Below are 27,179 nucleotides of genomic sequence, written 5' to 3' on the forward strand. Positions count from 1 at the left end.
ATGTTTTTATTACGTATATGAGGGGGGTTTGCCCCCTCGTCAATACCTGGCTCTTTACACTACAGCTCAAATTTTGTCCCAATTCCTTAAGAATGACCCCTGAATCACAAAGGCCGTAGAATAAATAGTTGAAAATACTAAAAATACTTTAGCGTAAAGAGCGAGGTATTTGGAGGAGGTGAATGCCTCATATCCGTAATAATTTCTGTTCGTTTTAAGTTTTAATTCTGCTCCTTACTTTCAGTTAAAAAACTTTTTCATATTTATTTTTTTTTTTAATGCTAGAAAATCCTACGCCCCTTCATGGATATTCTCTTCTCCCATGACAAATTCCTCCATGGAAATTGACCCCAAAATAAGCCCCTCCCCTCAAATCCTCCCCCCCCACAAAAAAATCCCCCCTGAAAACGTCTCTACACTTCCCAATAACCACTACCATATGTCAACACTAGTCACAGATTGTGACTTGCAGCCCCTCCCATGGGGACTGTGGGGGAGTAAGTCATCCCTAAAGACATAGTTATATTGTTTTTCGACTATGTTGTATAAAATGGCTATCTCTGAATTTTGGTCCAATGACTTTGGGATAAAATGAGCTTGAAAGGGGGCCTTAACTTAAAAAGGGCACAAGAGCTTTTAATTTTTGTTAGAATGAGCCCCCCTAGTGCTTTCTAGGACAATTGGGTCGATACGATCACCCCTGGAAAAAAAAAAAACAAATAAACACGCATCCGTGATCTGTCTTCTGGCAAAAAAAAATACAAAATTCCACATTTTGTAGATAAGAGCTTGAAACTTCTGCTGAAGGGTTTTCTGAAACGCTGAAGCCAATGGTGTGATTTTCATTGAGATTCTATGACTTTTAAGGGGTGTTTCCTCCTATTTTTTAAAATAAGGTAAATTTTCTCAGGCTCGCATCTTTTGACGGGTAAGAACAAACTTGATGAAACTTATATATTTAAAATTAGCATTAAAATGCAAGTCTTTTGATGCAACTATTGGTATCAAAATTCTGTACTTTATAGTTTCGGTTACTATTGAGCCGGGTCACTCCTTACTACGGTTTGTAACTTGCCACGCCTCCCACGGGGACTGTGGAAGTTTTTCGACTATGTTGAATAAAATGGCTATCTCAGAATTTTGATCCGGTAACTTTAGGGAAAATGAGCGTGGGAGGGGACCTGGGTACCCTCCAATTTTTTTGGTCACTTAAAAAGGGTACTAAAACTTTTATTTTCCGTTAGAATGAGCCCCTCTTGCGACATTCTAGGACCACTCGGTCGATACGATCACCCCTGGAAAAAACAAGAGCTAAGAGCTCATATGGCACTTGTGACGAGGTAAGAAGAGCTAAGAGCCAGGAGCTCATATGGTATGAGCTCTAACAAAACTCTAAGAAGCAATAGATTGATTTAAAAGGAAAATCAGAGGCTTAATGCCGTTCGGGATTTGAAATAAGAGCTCTGAGTCACGATGTCCTTCTAAATATCAAAATTCATTAAGATCCGATCACCCACTCGTAAGTTATAAATACCTCATCTTTTCTAATTTTTCCCCTCCCTCTAGCCCCCCCCCCCCCAGATGGTCGAAGACGACTTTATCAAGTCAATTTGTACAGCTCCCTGATACGCCTACCAATTTTCATCGTCCTAGCACGTCCAGAAGCACCCAACTTTCCAAATCACTGAACCCCTCCCCCCAACTCCCCCAAAGAGAGCGAATCTGGTACGGTCACGTCAATCACGTATCTAGGACAGTTGCTTACTCTATCGACCAAGCTTCATCCCGATTCCTCCACTCTATGCGTTTTTCAAGATTTCCGATGTCCCCCTCCAACTCCCCCCAATGTCAACAGATCTGGTCGGGATTTGAAATAAGAATTTTGAGACATGGATTCCTTCTAAATATCAAATTTCATTAAGATCCGGTCACCCGTTCTTAAGTTAAAAATGCCTCATTTTTTCCAAATTAACACCCCCAGCTCCTCCAAAGATAAGAGATCCGTTCCAATTATGTCAATCACGTATCTAGAACTTGTGTTTATCTTTCCCATCAAGTTTCATCCTGATCTCTCTACTCTAAGCAATTTCCAATATTTCTGTTTCCCTCCTCCAACCCCCTATGTCCCCGGATCCAATTCGAGTTGAAAATGGAGCATCTGAGACATAATATCCTTCTATATATATATATATATATATATATATATATATATATATATATATATATATATATATATATATATATATATATATATATTATATATATATTATATATATATATATATATATATATATATATATATATATATATATATATATATATATATATATATATATATATATATAAAAATAAGTTGTCTGTCTGTGTGTCTGTCTGTGGATCAGGTGACGTCATGTTTCTGCGTTGACTGACGTCATGAAATTAGTTGTCGTCATTTTTGCTTTGACGGTGACGTCATTCAAGATATTTAAGACATATGTTCACGTAGAAATCTATTAATGTTTAAGTTTACAATGACTGATGAACTTACCATGGCAAAAGCCGATGAAGATGCTCAAAGAGTCTATGCCAAAAAACTTGCTGCTGATAGAGAAAGTAAGAAAAGAAAGCGTGCCGAGGAACTACCAGAGCAACGCGAAAGCAGACTTGCTGCTAAAAGAGAAAGTGAAAAAAGAAGGCGTGCCGAGGAATCAAAAGAACAGCAAGGAAACAGGCTTGAGGCTGATAGAGAAAGAAAGAACAGAAAGCGTGCCGAGGAACTACCAGAGCAACGCGGAAGCAGACTTGCTGCTAAAAGAGAAAGTGAAAAAAGAAGGCGTGCTGAGGAATTACAAGAACAGCAAGAAATCAGGCTTGCTGCTGATAGAGAAAGTAAGAAAAGAAAGCGTGCCGAGGAATCACAAGAACAGCAAGAAATCAGGCTTGCTGCTGATAGAGAAAGTAAGAAAAGAAAGCGTGCCGAGGAATCAGAGCAACCTGAAAGTTATCGCCTGGCATTCAGGTACAACCCAGTCGATGATTATAGCTCGAGTAGAAGTGTTCAAATCCGGACAATGTCTAAAATTTGTCCCTATTGCAAGGCCTTGAAATTCAATGGTGAAACAATGGGAATGTGTTGCGCCTCAGGAAAAGTTAAACTTCCTCTATTGGCTGCACCACCAGAGCCATTGAAGACTTTCCTTACTGGAACTACGTCAGAATCTAAGCGTTTTTTGTCAAAAATCAGAAAATACAACTCATGTTTCCAAATGACGTCGTTTGGAGCCCAAATCGAAAATCCAGATCAATTTATGTCTACTTTCAAAGTAAAAGGGCAAATTTATCATAGAGCAGGGTCCCTTCTACCATTCTCAGGCGAGAATCATAAATTATTACAATTGTACTTCATCAGTGATAGAAATTCTGAATTGAATGCACGTTGCGAAATTTCTCCCAACATTGAAAGGATAATCGTTTCCCAATTGCAACATCTTTTCCACGAAAATAATAATTTAGTGCGTCTGTTCAAAACAGCCATCGATTTGATGCCTACTGATACGCATAAAATTGTTATTTCCGCTGACAAAACGCCTCCTGGCCAATATGTGCGTAGATACAATGCTCCAACTATCGACGAAGTGGCAATCGTTATGGTCGGTGATCAGTTTTTACCTCGAGATATTATTCTTCATAAGCGAAACGCTCAGTTGTTAAGAATTGCTGAAACTCATCGATGCTACGATGCCCTACAATATCCTATCATTTTTTGGGATGGAGCCGACGGCTATCACTTTAATATTAAATTGATGAATCCAGCCACTAACAAAGAAATGAATAAGAAATGCAGTGCAGTGCATTATTATTCCTATAGACTAATGATTCGGCAGGATGAAGAAAATTATATTTTAAAATGCCGTGAATTGTTTCACCAATTCGTCGTTGATATTTATGCTAAAATTGAATCAGAACGTTTGCTATATATTCGCCTGAATCAGACCAAGCTCCGCTCTGAACAATACATTCATTTGCGAGATGCAGTTATAAATGACGGTAATAACACAAACGTTGGAAGATTAACAATTTTACCTTCGTCATATGCTGGCAGTCCCCGTCATATGCATGAATATGCTCAAGATGCTATTGCGTATGTTCGTCTCTATGGTCGTCCAGATTTATTTATTACATTTACATGTAATCAATCTTGGGACGAGATACTGCAGCTTTTACTTCAAGGACAATCGGCGGTTCATAGGCATGACATTACGGCCCATGTCTTCCGGCAAAAGTTGAAATCACTGATAAACTACATTGTAAAACTTGAAGTGTTTGGGTCAGTGCGATTCTGGATGTACTCAGTGGAATGGCAAAAACGAGGTTTGCCACACGCACATATACTAATCTGGCTAAATAAAAAAATTACTTCGAACGAAATTGATGATGTGATTTCCGCTGAATTACCTGATAAAAATGTCGATAAGGGGTTACATGATATTATTGTAAAAAATATGATACATGGACCTTGCGGTGCACTGAACGAAAATTCACCATGCATGGCCAAAGGAAGGTGCACAAAGCAATATCCTCGACTTTTAGTATCAAACACAATTACTGGCAATGATGGTTACCCACAATATAGAAGAAGATCTACTGAAGATGGCGGTAAAACAGCAATAATAAAGAAGCGTAACGGTACCACCATCGAAGTAGATAACCAGTGGGTTGTTCCATATTCCCCATTATTATCAAAAACATTTAATGCACACATAAACGTTGAATACTGTAACTCCGTAAAGGCAATCAAATACATATGTAAATGCGTCAACAAAGGCAGTGACATGGCAGTTTTTGGCTTGCAGCCCGAAATCAAAGATTTCGATGAAATCGTACAATATCAGGCTGGAAGATACATAAGCAGTAATGAAGCTGTTTGGCGAATTCTTTCATTTCCGATACATGAACGTAGTCCAGCTGTTGTTCACTTAGCGGTACATTTACAGAATGGTCAACGTGTTTATTTCACGGAAACCACGTGCAACAAAGAGTCCTGAATCCACCGGATACAACATTAACAGATTTTTTTTCGCTTTGCAAAAATGATTCTTTTACAAAAAAAAACTGCTGTATACTGAAGTGCCTTCGTATTACACGTGGAATACTAAAAATAAAGTATTTGAACGTCGAAAACAGGGTAAGTCAGTCGACGGCCAACCTACCATCTTCAAAGATACCACAATAGGAAGACTCTACACCGTTCACCCCAATCAACATGAATGCTTCTTTCTACGCCTGCTTTTGGTGAATGTACCCGGTCCGACATCCTTTGAGTATTTGAGGACTGTAAATGGTACTATACATGACACTTACCGTAGTGCATGCCAAGCTCTGAATTTATTGGAGAATGACCAACACTGGGATAACTGCATCAACACTGGGATGACGCGTGCGAAACGTCAACCCCAAGTCAAATTCGTGCATTGTTTGGCATCATTTTAACAACTTGCTCTCCATCAGCTCCACAGAGTTATGGGAAAAATATAAGTCAAAAATGTCCGAAGATATACTCCATCGAAAACAGTTAGAGACGTCAGATATGACTTTTGATTTTACATCAGAAATTTATAACTACACTTTAGTTGTTATAGAAGATTTGTGCGTACGTATGGCAAACAAACCTCTTCAGGATTTGGGAATGCCTTCACCAAACCGTATCGCTGCTGTTTCGACATGTGTAGAATTGGATCGTGAACAAAGTTACAGTACGAGTGATCTATTGTCGTATGTACAAAATAACATTTCCAAGTTAACGTCGGAACAAAAAGACATTTATGATACGATAATGCATTGTGTCGATAACAACGTTGGAGAAATTTTCTTTTTGGATGCGCCAGGAGGTACTGGTAAAACGTTTGTGATAAAACTGATTCTGGCATCAATTCGATCAAAAAATGATATAGCGTTGGCAATTGCGTCGTCCGGAATAGCCGCAACATTGCTGCCTGGTGGAAGAACTGCTCATTCCGCTTTGAAATTGCCTCTGAACTTGCATTCTACAGAAACTCCCACGTGCAATATTTCCAAATCATCTGGGATGGGTAAAGTATTGCAGCAATGCAAACTTATTATTTGGGATGAGTGCACAATGGCACACAAAAAATCGCTCGAGGCTCTGGATCAATGCTTGAAAGATTTGCGAGGGAAGTCGAAACCCTTTGGCAGCACATTAATATTGCTCGCGGGAGATTTCAGGCAAACATTACCTATAATACCTAGATCAACTCCTGCAGACGAAATGAATGCTTGCCTGAAAAATTCTAATTTATGGGCACACGTAAAAACATTAAAATTAACTACAAATATGCGTGTCCGATTGCAAAACGATGACTCTGGTCAAACATTTTCAGATCAATTGCTGGCAATGGGAAACGGAAAGCTCCCAGTAGACTCAATTTCAGGACGTATACAACTACCTGCTGATTTCTGTAATTTAGTGACGTCCAAAAATGAATTGATTCAAAAAGTATTTCCGAATATTCTAAAAAATTATAAAAATAATAAATGGCTAAGTGAAAGAGCGATTCTCGCACCCAAAAATATAGACGTCCACGAAATCAACAATATTGTTTTGACCAAGATTCGAGACCAGGCAGTCCTTTACAAGTCAGTCGACACAGTTTTGGAACCAAATGAAGCGGTTAATTATCCATCTGAATTTTTAAATTCCATAGATCTTTCAGGGTTTCCACCACACGTGCTACAACTAAAAATAGGCGTACCAATAATACTTTTAAGAAATATAAACCCACCAAAGCTTTGCAATGGCACTCGACTTGCCGTAAAAAAAACAATGGAAAACCTAATAGAGGCCACAATCTTGACAGGGCCTTTTGAGGGTGAGGCTGTTCTTATTCTTCGCATTCCCATGATTCCAACGGATCTGCCTTTTCAATTTAAAAGATTGCAATTCCCAATTCGATTAGCATTTGCAATCACCATTAACAAAGCTCAAGGTCAATCATTAGAAAAATGTGGTATAGATCTTAATACTGATTGTTTTTCCCATGGACAATTGTACGTTGCATGTTCGAGGGTCGGTAAACCTGACAATCTATTTATATGCAGCGACAATTGGACAGCGAAGAATGTTGTATATTCGCAAGTTTTACGCAGTTAATTTGTATTTTGGAACCAAATGAAGCGGTTAATTATCCATCTGAATTTTTAAATTCCATAGATCCTTCAGGGTTTCCACCACACGTGCTACAACTAAAAATAGGCGTACCAATAATACTCTTAAGAAATATCAACCCACCAAAGCTTTGCAATGGCACGCGACTTGCCGTAAAAAAAACAATGGAAAACCTAATAGAGGCCACAATCTTGACAGGGCCTTATGAGGGTGAGGCTGTTCTTATTCCTCGCATTCCCATGATTCCAACGAATCTGCTTTTTCAATTTAAAAGATTGCAATTCCCAATTCGATTAGCATTTGCAACCACCATCAACAAAGCTCAAGGGCAATCACTAGAAAAATGCGGTATAGATCTTAATACAGATTGCTTTACCAATGTACAATTGTATGTTGCATCTTTGAGGGTCGGTAAACCTGACAATCTATTTATACGCACAGACAATGGGACAGCGAAGACTGTTGTATATTCACAAGTTTTACGTAGTTAATTTGTATTGTATCTATCTATCTATCTATCTATATAAAAACGAGTTGTGTGTATGCATGTTTGTTTGTTTGTAAAAAGAGCGTTTGCATATGACGTCATTATTAGTACATACGTCTTTGTATATGGACAGACAATGGGAAAGCCAAGAATGTTGTATATTCGCAATTTTTACGTAGTTTGAAACACATATATAAATCTATCTATATTCACAGGTGGGACACAGGGACACAACTACAATGGCGCGTAACTAATATGGCGCGTAACGACTTACGCGCGCGGGGGGGCTTGGGGGGGCACGAAGCGCCCCACCAACTAGGTGTTGGGATGGCGCGAAGCGCCACCCCAACAGCTAGTATATATATAAAGTTTCATTAAGATCCGATCAACTATTCGTAAGATAAAATACCCCAATTTTCACGTTTTCCAATAATTTTGGTTTCCCCCTCTAATCCCCCCCAATGTCACAGGATCTGGTCGGAATTTAAAATAAGAGCTTTAAAGAATAAGATCCATGTAAATATCAAATTTCATTAAGATCTGGTCACATGTTCGTAAGTTACAAATACCTTATTTTTTCCGAATTACCTTCCCCCCCCCCACAACTCCACCAAAGAGAGCAGATCCGTTCCGGCTATTTCAATCACGTATCTCAGACATGTTTTATTCTTCCCATCCAGTTTCATCCTGATCTCTCAGCTAAGTATTTTCTAAGATTTCTGTTCCCCCCCAACTGCCCCCCTCAATGACACTGGATCCAGTTGAGATTTAAAATAAGAGGTCTGATTTACGAGGTCCTTCTAAATATGAAGTTTCATGAAGATCCGATCACTTTTTTCAGAATTAACCCCCCCCCCCCCCAATAGAGCAGATCCGCTCCAATTATATCAATCACGTATCTAAGACTTCTGCTTATTTTTCCCACTAAGTTTCATCCCGATCTCCAATCTAAGCGTTTTCCATGATTTTAGGTTCCCCCAAACTCCCCCCAATGTCACCAAATCCGGTCAGGATATAAAATAAAAGCTTTGAGACACGATATCCTTTCAAATATCAAATTTCATTAAGATCTGATCAACCGTTCGCAAGTTAAAAATACTTCAATTTTTTCTATTTTTTCCGAGTTAACGGGCCCCCCACTCCCCCTCAGATGGTTAAATCGAGAAAAAGACTATTTTTAATTTAATCTGGTCCGGTCCTTGATGCGCCTGCCAAATTTCATCGTCCTAGCTTACCTGGAAATGCCTAAAGTAGTAAAACCGGGACCGACAGACAGACAGACCGACAGACAGACAGACCGACAGAATTTGCGATTGCTATATGTCAATTGGTTAATACCAAGTGCCGTAAAAACAAAAAACAAACAAATGAACACGCATCCATGATGTGTCTTGTGGCAAAAAATAAAAATTCCACATCTTTATAGATAGGACCTTGAAACTTCTATTATAGAGTTCTCTGATACGCTGAATCTGATGGCGTGGTTTTCGTGAAGATTTCATGACTTTTAAGGGGTGTTTCCTGCTATTTTCTAAATTAAGGCAAATTTTCTTTGGCTCATAACTTTTTATGGGTAAGAATATACATTTATATATTTAAAATCAGCATTAAAATGCGATTCTTTTGATGTAACTATTGGTATAAAAAACTATTGGTATCAATTTTTTTTTACAGTTTCGGTTACTATTGATGCAGATCGCTCCTTACTACAGCTCATTACCACGAGCTGTTTGATAAGAAAAGCATCTAAAACATTGACGCTACAACAGCATCCCATTCCCCATTGAACTGGATTTTGTAGCTTCGTTTACAGAGTTCCCATGAGGGAACATTGAACAAAAACATTGAACATAGTACGTTGATCCAAATTGCTGATACAACTTGCTGAATTGAAAAAATAATATCAAAAAAATAAAATATACTGAAAAATTACCCGTCATACTGAGTATAAATTCAATAATAAAATGTGGCTTCAAAAAAAAATACTGACTTCTCGACAATCAGGCTTATCAATATACGATTTTTGTACATGAACTGGCGAAATAATTAATTTTGTTGATTAAACAAATTGATGGCTGAACATATTGCCAACCAGGACTCTCAAAAATTGGTACTGGTTGAATTTCGTTGAAGTAATGATTCTGGGAATATTTTAATTTTTAATTATAGTTTAAAGATCGTATATTATTGTAAGTCTTGTTTTATTTATACAAAATTTTTTGCAGAGGATGAGTCTTAGGTATAGAGCCAAAATATTCATTTTCTATTAAAAAGAATTTTTTTTATTTAATTATAACATCTCTGTGACTCATATTAAATCTGTTCATACCCAATAACCTTGATTTTCTAAAAAAAAAAAAAATTCCGGTAGTTTCGAAATTCTCCATTTTTGGGAAGTATTTTATTTTCGCAGCGTTGCCACATTTAACCATGCAAATAATTAAAAAGGAAGTTTTACTGAACAAGTTTTACTGTCTTAGAAATTCCTAATTGCTTTACCTATTGTTCGTTTCCTACGATGGAAAGACAGTGTGGTCTTCATTACTTTTTAGAGCAAACTTTATTTTTGGACGTATTACTCCTTACTAGATTCCTTTTCGGTATCACTATGAATATTGACTCTGCTGCCAAAAAAAAATAAGTTTTGGGAGAACATTGTATCTTACTTTAACCCAGAAGTTTTCAACTTTTAAAATGGGCACTAGAACTGTCAGTTTTCAATCGAAAGAGCCTCCTCTCAAGTTTCTTAAAGAGCAGGTGAAAGAAACAATACATGAAAGCCATATCGTCCATTACTAGGTGCTACAATATGGAGGAACATGATAACATTGAATATCATCTTTGTTAAAAACATCATGTTTGTTATTTATGTAAACATAATTGAAAAGGTATTTTCTACTCATCCTCTTTTTCTCGTATCTTATAAAGAAATATTCACTTCATTTATTCAGTACTATTATATTTATTTTTTCTTTGCTGCTGCTTGGCACCATGCCCTATGCTCAGCTTTTCTTGTACTGATGATTACTCTTTTGTATTTTGATCTACAATAGATTATTGCAGACCTAATAATGCTATTTCCAATACTCGGATATACTTTTTAAATTCTTAGAGAAAAAAGTTCTTGTAAAAGAATATTTTCTCACTTTGTTGTAAAACTATGAAAACGGCATATATTTTATTTAATTTTGAGTAGGGAGATATAGCTTTATTTGTCATACTGACATAGTTCATGCTGCCTTACCTATCCAGTCTATATCAGTTGCTGTTGCGTTTACGCTTAAATCGTCCCTAATACTGGGCCCTGCTGGAGATCCCCAACCGTCGTCATATCCCAGGGCAAAAGAGCCAACAGAAGCACAAGCTGCGACAAAAAACTGGAATTATAATAGAATTGGTTAATATGTATGAAATGATATTTTGCAGTGCCATGAAAAATGACTTTTGCAGCGCCCTTGCGTGGCAGTCAGAAGATAAGTTTGCTACCGATATATTTGAAACGAAAACCTCCGATTTTTTTCCGGGGATTTGAAAGTCAGTAGTGTACTGGAGCAATGCAAAAAATATTGATTAATCTAAACGCTCAACGAAAAAATACGGTATTTGAAGTAGTAACTTTTTAGAAAAAAGTAATCCCAATAGTGGGAATTTGGCTTTTCCCTGCGTACATAAAATTGGGGATCTTCTTTCACATAATTGGGGATCTTCTTTCACATAATTGGGGATCTTCTTTTCACATTCTAATCTTATTTCACATAGAATTTTTTGAAAAAATAATCTCTATATTTGGAATTTTACTTTTCCCTGTTTACATAAATTCGGGGATGGTCTGAAATGTTTTGATTTTCTTCGTTTGGTTTGAGGATGAAACTTTCTTTTTGGTGTGTGATTTGGCTAGTCATAATATTTGTGACTTTCATTTTATTATGTGTTTGTTTACGTACACGATGGGATTCGAAACATTTTAACTTTTAATTGTTTTCGCAAGAAGGATTAATCCACTCGTAGACTATTTGGGTAGTTGACACATTAGGGAAGTGAGGTTAGGTTATAACAAATCACCCAAAAATCCAGAAACATAATCGAAGGATATTCACCTTTTATGGTATTTTTTTTTCAATTCTTTTTTTTTTATTTGGAATTTTAAGCGCATTCTGACAGCCCAACCTGATAACTGTTCCTAGGAGCAAAGTTGTCAACGTCGACTACCACGACTACCTTCGACTTCACAATTTGATTTTCATTAACGATCAGATAGTAACAACTAAAGTTTCAATGAAAATATTACTTTAAAAGTTTTATTGTCAATTTTATAATCTGCTCATTAGAAACAGATTATACTATTGACATCAAAATTTTTTCAGAAATTTTGTTTGACTTCTGCAAAACTAGAAATATTAATATCTTATTGTTTAAAATAAACATGATTTTGCAGATAGTGCACTGTTCATAAATGGTCACAAATTAATGATTTGTTTGCATGGTTTATGGCTGTGTGTTCTATGCTAAAACTGGTTAGGAACGATGTTTGATTTCCAGTTTTTGTAGCTGCAATAGCATAAACAATTGTCTCTAATTTAAACAACAAAAAATTCTAAATTTCAAGTTTTACCTCTTTTTTCCATCAAACTTGGAAAAGGGTCATTTGATCACGCATAAGTTTAGGGAATGATCTGGGATGTTAATTGGACTTCCGTGGGTTATATGAAAAGTTTTATACAAAGATAGAATTATAATTGTTACAGCATATCATGTATAAGTTTGACCAAACACATTTTCCGTTGTAAACATCTCTAGAACCTATAAAAAGATGCTTCAATAACATCGATGTTATATTTGAACCAACTTGTTTGTATATATTCGAAATGTTCTTGTCATGTTGTGCGTAATGCTTTTTTTGAGCCTATAACTACCTTTTTCTAATTTTTCGAATAATCGTCTGTGTGCAAATAGGTACGGCCTTCATAGACAATAGGTACGGTCTATAAGTACATTTTTTACAATTTTACGAATAATCGTCTTTGCACAAATAGGTACGGTCTTCATATACAAATCACACCCCTTGGAAAAAAAAATTTGGTTCAAAGCGCAACATTTGAATGAACATCCACACTGCATTGATTCGTGACATCTGTGAAATTACTTGATGTCTTTCACTGAAAAAAAAAAAATAGATACCAGATTCTGCAAAATTAACGTCAAGATTTGTCCTCTAACCAGGAATCTCGCTGTATGTTTACACTGGAGTTTGTATTACATAAGAATGGAATAAATGAGATCAACTATCAAGAATCTTGCCCTCTTTTCCCTTTTCTTTATCTCTCATGGTTCCATCTGTTTTGCTTTATTAGCTGAACATCGTTGAGGGTCTCTTTGAATCTAAAGCCGAGACATCATTGCCTTGCTAACTTCGCTACCCATGGAATTTAAAGGTGTGTAGAAACAAGAGTGTGGATTGCTAATTTCTGTGCTTCGGAAATCCAGTAAAGTGACACAGATAACATGAATAGTGCCTCCATGCATATAGGGTAACAGTACAAAAAAAAAACAGTTGCTAAAATCACTATGCCAGGAAAATAGAAGTCAATTGTAAATACAGAAGGAAATGGAAGACAAGTATTTCTTGATACATTACCTCCATTCTCCACAAAGAGCCAAAATGTACAGACACAAGATATTAAACATTCAAAAAGTAACAATTGCTGTTCTACGTGTATTGGGAGATACTATTTCGCCATCTATTCTATTTTTTGGTTTTCACAAGGTAATGGCAGTAGCAAGTGGCTATTCTGATTTTAGATGCCTCTAGGTACCGAAATTAGCAATTTGTTGCCCGAGTTTTATGTCCAAAGGAGTACCTTGCTACCTTATGTAGTGAGGGCTCAATTTTAGTGAGAACCTCGCAATTCTTCCTTCTTTCTGTTTCTAGTTCCCAATTTATGACTTTATAATATACTTACGGCAATATCTGTCTGAATATAATATGTCTGCAATTCATCGTAAGATTCTTGGAGCGGGTAGACATGCCTGTATAGGAATTCATTTTGGAGGGAACCTTATATTTGAAGGTGAGAGGGATGAGCTCATCAAAATCTCGAAGGACTGGAAACATCATCAAAACATAAACATTTAAAAGGGATAGTAGGCTAGGGGTCAATAATCCCCCTTTTCAAACCTTTTAGTCGCACCGATCCACAGGCAGGGGTCACGTCCCCTAGATTTTTTTTAAATATCTTGTTATATCCATTTATTAGCTTTCCTGTATTTTAGCTACGCGCTATATCGGACCAGTAAGACAAGCTTATTGGTGCCTTATGCTGATAATCCTTGCGATTTGTTTTTATAGCTATTAAATGGTGCTGCTACTTTTAATGAGCTTGTTCTGAGTCGCTCCTTCCGTCCCATTCTTCTTCAAGCAGGGAAAGCACCACTATTCCCTGTTGAAGGTATGTTCGCTCAAATTTGTTCTCCTTTGTCAAATATCTTCATTGAAATAAAAAGAATAATGTTTATCCCCCCCTCCACCCATTGCCATATATTCATCAGTTGGCACCGCTGATGCTGGATAAATATAGGCATCACTGGAGAAATACAGATTGTAAAAAAGTGACTAGTAGTATTAAAAAGACACGTAGATAGGACTCCTCCTTGCCTAGGACCAAAACAGATAGGGATATTACAAACGTAAGTGTCACATGATTTGAGTCGAGCATGTGAATTAGCAAACCAAAAACGAAGAGTTGATATAATAGAAACATTAACATCAAGTTGGGTTAAAGAAAACCAAAGTTGGCTATAATATATTGAACCAAATGCGTTTGAAACATCGAGTGCAAATTCAACACCATATAATGAACAGGAATTAGAACGGATTATGTGGTAGGTATGCCCTCACAATAACATTACATCGAGATAGTAGAAGATTGCTTAGTTTTGCTTAAACTACCATATTAACATGATCCTGTATGCTTCTGAGACCCTTGGGCAAGTGCCCATTGACCTCAACCATTAACACCGGTTCTGTCCTCTAATACTCTCTATTTTCCTTTGTAGTTGAAAAGTTCCTAACATCCAATAGAGTTTATAAAAACAATGTTCTCTCCGAATCACGGCAAAACGAAAACTGCCTTCAATGCTCTCCCGGATTATTGATTTGTGGTGACGAGTATTGGCATCAGGAAAAGTTAACTAAGTCAGAATAGTTTGATGTTCATCCTAGTCGTATCAAACTTCAACACAATTATGAAGGAAGATAAAGCAAAAAAGAAAGTCACTGGTCTTCAACTCTCCTTGTATAATAATAAAAATATTTAGTTAAAAACGGAATTAAATATGTAGGAGAATCAAAGGCTTATTGTCCAGGGCCCTACGAGAAGTCGTGTTGGGGCTTTAGCCCTTGGCTCCCCCTTTTTGTCGGATCTGGCAAAAATCCCTAGACTTAAAGCAAGAACACATAGTGAATTTTAACAAAAAAATAGAAATTTCTTCATATTTTAAACTTTGCTGATCCTGATAGTAAGTTGAAATTCACTCAATACAAGGATTTTATTTTTAAGGACAATGATAAAGCTGTGCGCAAATATGCAGCTTTGTGGCACCAAAAATACAAAGGCTTACGGCACTGAGTTTCAATGTTTATGTGCATTTAGTTTTCTGTGTTTCACGTGTCCATAGGTGTTTTTGATTTTTCTTTTTTTTTTGACATGTTATATAGCCTTATAATGAATCCTATAAAAATGTGCTGTTGAAAATTCTAAGATGTTGAATTATTTCAAAACATTGATTGATTTTAGTTTACAGTAGCATAGTACTTTATGTGCTCTCTCCGTTATAAAAGAAATGGCCAAGTCGTATCTTTAAGAAAATGCCTTAATTTCTGCATTTTATTGGAATTCCTTAAAAAAATATTACTGTTGTCTTTTTCTCAGGGGCAATTGTGTCGAACCAATTGTCCTAGAAAATCAAGAGGGCTCATTCAAATGGTTGTTAAAAGTTGTAATGCCCCCTTAAAGTGACCTAAAGTATTAGAGGACAACAGGCCCCGTAAAAATTCTGAGATACCCATTAGATTCGATATACGGTCCAATAAATGCGTTTTTGGGGATGATATACCTCCCTCCCCCATAGTCCCTTGGGACAGGGCTGTTTTTGTACAATTTTCCCGTGGTTCACATACAGTATTTGCTATTGAGAAATATACGGACTTTTTTTGAGGAGGGGGGGGGGTTATTTGGGTGGAGGGGAAAGTATTTTCCAAGGAGAGAAATTTACTTAGGGAGGAAATTATCGGGGGCTTTTAGGGGAAATTATTCATAGGAGAAGGAAGGGGATTTCCTGGCATGATTTGAAAAATGACCAGGAAGTAAATTAAAAAAACGGTTTTTTCATCCTGAAGTAAGGAGCAACATTAAAACTGAAAAAGAACAGAAATTATTCCGTATATGAGGGGGCTGCTCCTTCCTCAATCCTGGCTCTGTACGTTAAAATTTGGGTCTTTGTCAAGATTCTTTAAAGAAGACAGCTAAAACACAAGGGCCGTTGAATTTGAACGAGAAGTATTTTTAAAGAGCTTCAAGACTTTAGCGTCAAGAATGATGGCTGAGGAACGGGAAGCCGCCCCCTGCATATACGGAATAATTTCTTTTCGCTTTTATTTTTAACGTTGCTCTCACTTTCGTTAGAAAAAATTTGTTTTATTCAATTTAATAAAATCCCAAAAGGAAAGAAATTGCTAATGAATTTCATACTTTTGTCACTTTATTCTGGTCCATACTAAGGTTTACTGATAAAACCCAGTATCTTCAAATCTTTAGTCTTTTATGATGAAATACAAATTAAATAAGCACATAAGTAATACGCTATGTAGGTACACAAAGTAAGAAAAGTAATTAAAACAAGTATTTAGCACAAATTCAAAATTCCATTAAATTCCATTTGCTTCTGGAACTTTTCCCCTTCTTATGAAAAAAGGATTAAAAATAATCCGGTTTAATTGTTTTAGTTTTTTTGAATTTTTGTTGTTTGTTCCTCTTTGGACAAAAAACCGGGTTCTTATTAATAAATTTCTTCTTCCTGATATTACAATAAAATTGGAAATACTACACAGAAAGGTTTCAAATACTGTTTGTATCCGTATTTCTCCGCATCACCGCCTTATCAGGTTTTTTTAGTCGTAAATTACTTTTTCTTTTTTCGTTTGCTTGTTTTTTTCTCTCTTTTGTTACTCCTCGCTTTTTAGTATTGTAATTTTTTAGTATTGCTTTTTAGTATTGTGAGTAAAGATTAAATAATAATAACAATAGAGACAGCTTGCATCCATATTTCTCTACATTACTGTTTTATTAGATTCTGCAAGTTGTGAGTTTTTTTCTTCTCTTTTCCCCTCCTTTATATTTTTTCTCTCTTGTTTTATCGTCTTTTGTTTTTTATGCGGTACTCTGCAATTAGTTTCCATATGATTTTTATTTTGATCTGTATTATGTTATTATGTGTTTGTCTTCATGTTACTCCACATATTATACCTTTGTATAGCGTGGGCCAAAAATAAATAATAATCTTTGGTCTTTTGCGATGAAATACAAATTAAATAAGCACATAAGTAATACGCTATGTAGGTACACAAAGTAAGAAAAGTAATTAAAACAAGTATTTAGCACAAATTCCAAATTCCATTAAATTCCATTTTCCCTTCTTATGAAAAAAGGATTAAAAATAATCCGGTTTAATTGTTTTAGTTTTTCTGAATTTTTATTGTTTGTTCCTCTTTGGACAAAAAACCGGGTTCTTATTAATAAATTTCTTCTTCCTGATATTACAATAAAATCGGAAATACTACACAGAAAGGTTTCAAATACTGTTTGTATCCGTATTTCTCCGCATCACCGCCTTATCAGGTTTTTTTAGTCGTAAGTTACTTTTTCTTTTTTCGTTTGCTTGTTTTTTGTTTTTGTTTTTTTTTTCTCTCTTTTGTTACTCCTCGCTTTTTAGTATTGTAAAGAGTGAGTAAAAATTAAATAATAATAACAATAGAGACAGCTTGCATCCATATTTCTCTACATTACTGTTTTAATAGATTCTGCAAGTTGTGAGTTTTTTCTTCTCTTTTCCCCTCCTTTTTGTTTTTTCTCTTTTGTTTTATCGTCTTTTGTTTTTTATGCGGTACTCTGCAATTAGTTTCCATATGATTTTTATTTTGATTTGTATTATATTATTATGTGTTTTTCTTCATGTTACTCCACATATTATACCTTTGTATAGCGTGGGTCAAAAATAAATAATAATAATAACATTCTTACATGCCGAATTATGTTACTGAATATCCCCTGTTATCTTAATATTATCTTTCTTGACATAGAAAAAGCATGTAGATATAAAAATTAGCTTTCCATGAGCCCTTAAACATCTCTCTATGATGTTTCAGTGTTTCTTTCTTTCTTTTTCTGTTTCAGCTTCTTTTTCCGGGGATGGGAAAAGAAGCTGAAACAGAAGCTGAAGCAGAAAAAGAAGAATGAGAAGGAGGCACACCACTGCTTCCCATGCATAAAGTAATTTTTGTCGTTGCTGTTAATCTCCTGAAAGACACTGTTAAACCTCTGGATGGATTTTTCAGATGTTTGGGTTCAAATAATGAAGTTCTAGTTCGACCCGATGCAACTTCTTTAGCTGTCAGGGTATTCTTATAAATTTTCATAAATTTGTCTTAGCAATAAACTTTTACCATTAATATTCGTCAAAATAATAGTTACTATTCCTGAATAAGCTTCAAATGGCAATTTTTCCTCACTTGACACATTTTTTTTCAAAACGTGTTTTAAAATTTCAAATACTATGAGCTACCGGTTGTTCTTTACTCGGTTACGGTGGATAGCGCAACCATGATTGACATTAGGGTTTTGACTTTTCCTAAATTGGCCTGGCTTCTTCTCTATTAAGAGGTAAATGTAAATAATGAGGAAGACTATAGTGCCTTTTTTGGAAATTATTTTGTAATTTTTTTAAAATTTTGCAAAATATAAAATACTAATGAGGAATTTTACGAAGATAATGATCAAAACACATCCTAAGCAAATATCTCGACTATATGACTAATTTCCACGTTCGGCAAAATACAATACTAATACTAAAATGCAGAAACAAATTAAAATAAAACTCACTCAAGAACTAAAATGACTAATACAGAAATATAAAACCTTTATGAGGAAATGAAGCTAAGGCTCTTTCCCAATTTTATATTTTTGTGTGGTTTCTGAGTATTGAACTTTTGAGTTTTAATTAGTGAGAAGTAAATGAGAAGATAGACAATAAATCTAGGTATCATAATTATTATATTATACTGTGTAATTGTAATATATCAATTATATTATACCGTATATTAAAACAAAAAACTTCACTGATCTTAACGGCGGATCTAAATACGTCACAGAAACGAAAAATTGTAGTGTTTTTCAGCCATCTTAGCTTTTACTATGGAAATAAAAATAGTTTATATTTTAAGCTTTTATGGTAGAAAAATAAAAGATTTCTTCACAGTATATTTGTTATGTGATGTTGCAACTTCTTCATTGCTCTTTTATCAGTACATTGTATAACATTTGCCCGATTATGCAGCTTATTTACAGCCCATAATAAAGCTCTTTGGAAATATTTATATAAATATAATTAAAACATAAAAATGGAGGAGATAAAACAAATTTGTGTTCGGAAAACATAACTTTTTTATATTTCTGGTTATATGCAGGGGCCCTATTACTGGTAACCAAAATATCGTATTATTGTTCCGAATATTAGGTTAGCCAACAAGATCTTGTTTTGCGTTAGAAAATAGGCTATCAATGGTATCAGTCCAAAAATGGCTTCTATTTCTTCATGCTATTTCTACTTATTCCATATTAATTTTATTTTTACAGTATCTCAAGTCATTTTCTTACTATTTTATTTTACAGAATGAATAATTCTATACTATTATCAGGGTAATTTCGCACTTTCACCATCTAACCTCTTATTAACAATTACATCTCACCATATGATTATATTTATATTATTACCCGAAGGGTTTCTTTTTTTTAGTATCCCAACCTTTTTTGCTGCTATTCCATGATAACAAAGATTCTACTAGAAATAGATGCCCTAGGTTCAAAAATTCAGCCTTGACAAGATCTTCATCTCTGCAGATTAGTATTAATTAGTCTTCCGGAAAACCTTTTTGGAAAACTGTTGCTCCATTTTTCAGGCATCAAAACAATTCTTGAATATTTAAAATTTTGATAATTTTAAATGTTTAATTATTTTAAATATTGGAGCATCAAACACTATTTACGAAAAGAAGTAACAAGAATATTTATCAACATGACATTTGCTTACTATATGACATTAAATAAAAAAAATAAGTTTTTTGAAATGAAAGTAAGGAGCGACATTAAAAATTAAGTCGAACAGAAATTACTCCGTATATGAAAGGGGCTTTTCCTCCTCGATACTCCGCTCTTTACGCTAAAGTTTTTTATCGTTTTAAAAAGTAGAGTTGCAAGAAAGAATCAATCTTTTATATTCTTATATTTTTGATTATATATATGAGGGGGTTTGTCCCCTCGTTAATACCTCACTCTTCACACTACATGTTAAGTTTTTCCCCAATTCTTTAAGAATGACCCCTGAATAAGAAAGGCCGTAGAATAAATAGTTGAAATTACTAAAAATAATTTAGCTTAAAGAGCGAAGTATTTATCTCCTCCTAAATAGCTCGCTCTTTATGCTAAAGTATTTTTAGAACCCCTCATATGCGTAATACTCTCTGTTCGTTTTAAGTTTTAATGCTTCTCCTTACTTTAAATTGAAAAAACTTTTTCATGTTTATATTTTCATTGTTTTTTTTTTAAATAGTAATACTAGAAAATCCTGCGCCCTTTTCATTGAATTTCTCTTCCCCCATGAAATATTCCTCCAAGGAAAGATCCTCCCATATAGCCCCCACCCCTGAACCCCACACCCAAACCAAAAAAATTCCCCTGAAAACGTCGGTACACTTCCCAATAACCATTACTGTATGTAAACATTGGTCAAAGCTTGTAACTTGCAGCCCCTCCCCCAGGGACTGTGGGGTGGTACGTCATCCCTGAAGACATAGTTATTATGGTTTTCGACTATGCGGAACAAAATGGCTATTTCAAAATTTTGATCCGTTGACTTTGGGAAAAAATGAGGGTGGGAGGGGGCCTAGGTGCCCTCCAATTTTTTTGGTCACTCAAAAGGGCACTAGAACGTTTTGTTTTTGTTAGAATGAGCCCTCTTGCAACACTCTAGGACCACTTGGTCGATACGATGACCCCTGGGAAAAAAAACAAACAAACAAACAAATAAACACGCACCCGTGATTTGTCTTCTGGCAAAAAATACGAAATCCCACATTTTTGTAGATTGGACCTTGAAATTTTTTTATAAGGTTCTCTGATACGCTGAATGCGATGGTGGGATTTTTGTTAAGATCCTATGACTATTAGGGGGTGTTTCCACCTATTTTCCAAAATAAGGCAAATTTTCTCAGGCTCGTAACTTTTGATGACAAAGGCTAAATTTGATGAAACTTATATATTTAAAATCAGCATAAGAATCTGATTCTTTTGATATATCTTTTAGCATCGAAATTCCGTTTTTAGAGTTTCGTTTACTATTGAGCCGGGTCGCTCCTTACTACAGTTTAACACGAACTGTTTGATGAATACTGGCTCACGAATCGAAATTTTGATTCCTCTGTCCCAATTTTTTCAAACTGTTTCTTTTTGCACCCTCCAAATAAGTTCCCATTTCTCTCAAATTTCTCCTTATGACATCTTCCCACCTCATTCAGATACGACCTGCCTTTTGTTTGGCCTAGATGGGTGGCCAGTAAGGGCGATCTATGGCAATATGTCATCCTTCATCCGCAGAAGTGTTTAATCCATCTCAACATTTCCCTCCTTATAGCCCGAAAAAGATGGATAGAATATCTATTTCCCTACAGCATACTGTTTGAAATACACTTAGTCAGACGGGTACCCAAGAATCTGGATGCAGTAAAAGGGATCGACGTGAGAAAAGAATTTTTATGGAAACAAAAACAAGTTTAATCATTTTAGTTCAGAAAAGCAACTTTTAAGTCTCATTATACCTAATTTCGGCCAAAATTTGAATTTCGCTTCGGCAGCTGGATTTTATGTCACCAGATGAAAAACCTATCTGTATTTTCGGAATATTCAGTTCATCTCTATTTCAGATCATTGTAGAAATATACACCCCTTTCACTACAAACATTTTTCCCCCTTGTGAATTTGTAATCCTTGTCAACTGAATTTTAGTAGTAACCAAATTTCTAGATAATGGAATTTTGGAATCAATATATGTGTCACAATAGACCACTTACTTGATCATAAACCTAGGCTTTTTTTTAATGAAAATCCAGAGAGGGTCAAAATCAGAGAAATTTTTTTAAGTTGGGTTAATGAAACTTTTAGGAATGGGTCTACATTGCCAATTTGGTCACACCAGCATATCTTAACCAGACGTGCATCAATAGAATGAAACTCTAAAACTGATTTCAAGTTTATAAAAAGTATTCAATTCTATATTTACTCGTTAAAAATTTATGCTTGGTGTTGTTATCACATTCATTTTTTGTCATATATATGTCACAATAGACCAATTACTTGATCATAAGCTTAGGCCTTTTTTTCAATGAAATCCATCTTAACCAGACCTGCATTAACAGAATCAAATTCCAAAACTGATTTCAATTTTATAAAAATAATTAATTTTAAATTTACTCGTCAAAGGTTATGCTTGGTAGAGTTATCACATTCATTTTTTTTTTGTCACCTACTGGGATTTTATAAAAGATGGAGGGAATTAAATAAATGATTGGTTAAATAATCTTACTGCAGCATATCAAATTGTTCACAATAATGAGCTGTAAGTAAGGATTGACTCGTGTCGATAGTAAGCGAAGCTCTAAACAAAAGAATTTTGATTACAATATACACATCAAAAGAATCAATTTTTTATGGTGATTCCAAATATAAAAAACCCATGAAATTGAAAGTTATCCCCAAAAAACGTACTAATATAATCTAAGGAAGTTTGTCTATTTTTGAAAGAGGGGGAAACATCTTGATGAAAATTTAAGCATTCTATTAAGTGCAGATATTAAGCAGATATTAAGTCCCTATCTAGAAAAAAAAATTATGAAACTTTTTATGTTAATTAGTTTTTTAATTTTTTTCCCTGGGACGATTACATGGATTCAATGGTCCTAGAACATCAAGAGATGGCTCATTAGAAAGGAAATTTAAAATTCTTGTGCTCTTTTTCAGAAGCAAAAAAGATTGTCATGGTGCAAAACAACAATTTTGGACGAAAGTACCAAAAAGCTATCTAGTCAAAATTTTGTGACAGGCAATCGACTTAAAATTATCGAAAACAAAAATATATTTTGAGCTTCTCAGTTTCGGAGGCGATAATGCCACCCAGTGGCGCATTTGTCCCTAAAGATGAACGTAGATATTGCAAAACAAATAGTTAACATATGTATTTATTTTAGAGCTTGACTTAGCTAAGCTAATTCATTTGAGGCTTGATAAAATCATCTACAGTAGTGTATAACTGCACAGTCGCCGTTATTTACGAGGGCCGTTGGATCTTTGAATAGGTGGGGGAAGTGTACCTGAAGCCTAAAAAAGTGCGTCTTTATGCCCAAACATTTTAATATTCCGTAACCCTTTAGATAAATAAACAAGGAGGCTTAGGGAAGTGGGGGTGTTGGAAATTAATATTATTTTTATTAATCTCTAATCTATCCATTTCTGAGAATATATTTGGACTAATCCTGTAACATGGCTGGTAAAAAGGATATCTCCCCCTTAGTGTGGAATTTTTTTCCCGCGTAACATAAAAGACCGCATTCACATGCTTATTGCAAGAAAAGATAGAGAGGTGGGAGGGGTTATTATAAGCGCCACACGGGAATTTTCCAGGGGGAGGAAGCGCAAGGGCCAGCAGAAGCTTTGCTTTCACCAAGACTTAAATGGATTTATTTCTCATTTTTCTATTTAGATATGTTATTTTGTCTTTTTTTTTGTCCTCTCCCAGCTCCACTGGAGCTGGAGCTGCTCTCCTAACCCCAGGGAATTGGTCTCCACCGCCCAGTTCCACTATCAGAATTAATAGCGTACATCCCTGTAAAATAATATTTGCTCAAGGAACTCTTCTTAAAAACCTTGGAAATAATGATTGGTAATTATTTTTTTTGGTATGTCCAACCCCCCCCCCCCCCCGCCCATTTTAAATATTTAGGGAGATGAAAATTTTAAGGGATGGTTATTTACGAAAATTATGCATGAATGTGAAAAAAAGGAGGGAGTTGTAACTCCTCGTCTTATTTACGAGAAGCTTGGATCAAACAGTTCGCAATGAGAGGCTGTTAGGAAAGAGCTATCCTTGTTGATTGAAACCGAACTCAAAAGCAATTAAAAGTTTTGATTTCAATATATACATGCAACAACAAAATCTATTATTTATGCTGATTCTAAATATGCAAAACATTGTTTTTAAATATAAAGTTGTTCATCATAGCTCTTAACAAACACAAAATTTAGATAATTTAGAAACAAGAATTAAAGTACCCCAAAAATGGGCATTATTTTATTAGAAATTATGCAATGAAATTCAACATACATGATCGGTGAAAAAATGTCAAAACTTTTTTCTTTCTCCCATGAATTGAATGACTATTCAGATGATCTTACTTACGGATGAATATCGGTGAAGCATACACCAAGAGTGCTGATAGGGTGAAAGCTAACCTTTTATCGTAGTGACAACAGTTTGTTCTGAATAACTATACTTTATTTCAGGGGTGACTAAAGCAAATACGCAAATTGAGCTTTTTTTTTCCCGAAGTAGTTGTTGCGCAAAAGTTAAACGTCGACTTAGAGAATCGAGTTTGAAAAGGTAGTAGCCCTCCTTGCATTTAGAATAGCTCTTAATGTGATTTTAAGAAATAACATAAATTAAGTAAAAAACAAATTTTTTAGAGTGAAAGTAAAGAGTGACAGTAAATCTTAAACAAAAAAATTATTCTCTATGTGAGGGGGCTGATCTTCATCAATCATCGCTCTTTCCCCCAAAGTTGACCCAGTGGTGAATCCAGGGGAGGCACGGGTAGCCCCCCTGACGTTGTGGTGGATTTGTGTTTGGGACCGCTTTCTCTGGTTTGGGTTGGGACGAAAGTTATTTTTTTGTAATTGAGTTTTTAATCATTAAGACTTTTTCTTTTTGCAAAAAATTTTGAGACAAGGTTTCAGTTACTTTGTGCGGTCTCTGTTAGATTTTACTAATAACGCATACCGTCAAAACGTATTTGATTAAATAAATCCTGGATCCACCCCGAGTCGACCTTGGAATAGAATAAGAAGTATTTGTAAAGCAATATAAAACTTTACTGTAAAAAGCAGAAAGTTAAGGAAGGCATCACCCGCATATATGGAATAATTTCTGTTTTGCGCCCTTTGCCTTCATTAGGAATTTTTTTTTTTTGCATTTAATTCTACAGAAAAAAATTTACTTGTATGACGGTTCCATGTAATTCTTGTTTAAAGTTACCCGCCGAAATTCAATAGCATTTCTAAATATCTTAGTAATGTGTAGAATTTTTAAATGGGAGAAACGCCCTAGAAGGTAATGTGGTCTTGACAAGAACTGACCTGTTAAATCTGGCATTTCTGAGAATCCAGTAGCAAAGGGGTTCACATAGCCTATTTATCGGCAAAAATCGAAACTTTCGTTGTTCCCTTGAAAATCTTATTCAGGTACAAATGCAAAAGAAAGGTCGGCCCTATCTTCGAGGTTCTTTCATTTTTACAATTTTTCCTATAACGTTATGTATTATATCAACCCATTCTGTGTTTTTAAGCAGCTAACGAGACCAAAACGTAAGCACATATAGGGGTTGAAGATTTATAATTGGTCGGAACAACACGATAGCAGTTTTAATGAAAAAGTAGCCAAAATCTAGAGGAAATACAAAACTTTCTGGGTCTTATGCACCCATAAAGTGAAGCATAATAACTAAAAGTAATTTAATGATTATAAAGAAGTAATTTAGTTGGAATGTCTTAGTTGGAACGTCTGTTTTTCGTCAATTCCGTTTTTTGGCCAATAAAACTGAATATAATTACTGCTATTATTGAATAATAACTATCATACGCTCTAAAGATGAGCTATGTTGTCATATCTTCCTATTCACGAGGATCAGCGACATCAGTGATCTATAGTCTGTATCGGATAGCTTCCAAAATTAATCTAGATCAATCCTCGTAACGCGAACGCGGAGAAAGGGTATAGGGGTAAGTTTGTAAACTAATCATCGGGTTCCGCGAACGCAGGGAGGATTTGGCAGTCTTTGGTGCTTCTACATTTCATTCTCAAGTATGGTAATGAAAAGTTATTAGTAAAAAAAATTCTTACTTGCCAAAACACGTTCTTGAATTTCATTGGGCTTGAGGACTTAGACATTTTCTTATAAGTCCTTATTCTATCTTCACGTATAAGAAATAAATGAAAAACTATGCAACGTGTCAGGGCATTATAATTGTATTTCAATGTTCACTGATATCAACGGCAAGCCTAATTACTTCTCGGAAGTAAATATTACAATCATATTTATACAATTGCAAAATTTATTGTAGATATCAAAATATTTAATTCTTGTAATTTTTTTTATAGTAGACAATAAAATTTTCTTTTAAAAAGATTTTATTATCGTAAATTTATTGTACTTATTTTATTGCATACTGTCAATATGATGCTAGCTTATTTACAGCCTACACTTAAGCTCTCTGGAAATAGAAGATAGTAGGTTTTATGTGTATAAAAACGGGGAACGAGGAAAACAAATTATTTTCCACACTGTGGTTCATGCACAAGCGAATTGTGCATGAAAGTCTCGTCAGAATTTCAGGGAAAAAGCTTAAAGCTATTTTCGATTTCTGAAACCAATTTCTGCTCTTTTTTATTTTTTCCAGGCATATCTTGATCAAGATGTAATTCAGAAACCCTCCCCCCCCAAAAAAAAAGAAAAATGTGGCCAGCATGTAAAATGAGAGTAGTTATAGAACAATTTCATTTGAGAGCGAGGGCTCAAATTAAGGGGACTTAAGGGGACAAACAAGTAAAGAGTAGCCCAAGTCAGAATTAATCGAAAGTTTAAAAAAAGACGTTTTTGTGACCATATATGTAACATTAAAAACTATTTATGCTGATTCGGAATATGCCAACCATATTAATTATAAAGTTTTTCATTATTGCTATTAAAGCATGAAAATGTATAATTTGAAATAGGAATTAAACTCCCCAAAAACAGATACTATTTTAATGGAAATTATGCGATGATATTCAGCACGTTTGACAACCCTGGTCAAAACGTTTGACAACGAAGTCAAAATCCAAAAAGTAAAGAAATTTCTTATTTTTCTTATGAATTCAATGAATGTTCGGATGATA

The 27,179-nt window shown here is 35.0% G+C and overlaps 1 protein-coding gene across 1 annotated transcript in view; it reads right to left on the reverse strand.

The window, feature by feature from the left end:
* LOC136041280 (facilitated trehalose transporter Tret1-like) overlaps nucleotides 1-26,311 on the reverse strand; it is a 49,177-nt gene extending 22,866 nt beyond the window's left edge. The window contains exons 1-2 of the mRNA XM_065725889.1: nucleotides 26,145-26,311; nucleotides 10,897-11,029 (exon numbers count right to left, since the gene is read on the reverse strand). Coding sequence (XP_065581961.1) covers nucleotides 10,897-11,029; nucleotides 26,145-26,192 — 181 coding nt within the window. The 5' untranslated portion in view covers nucleotides 26,193-26,311. The remainder of the gene's footprint in view (nucleotides 1-10,896; nucleotides 11,030-26,144) is intronic.
* Between the last annotated feature and the right edge of the window lie 868 nt (nucleotides 26,312-27,179).

The sequence above is a fragment of the Artemia franciscana genome, unplaced genomic scaffold (genome assembly GCF_032884065.1).
Source record: "Artemia franciscana unplaced genomic scaffold, ASM3288406v1 PGA_scaffold_1213, whole genome shotgun sequence".
Lineage (NCBI taxonomy): Eukaryota > Metazoa > Arthropoda > Branchiopoda > Anostraca > Artemiidae > Artemia > Artemia franciscana.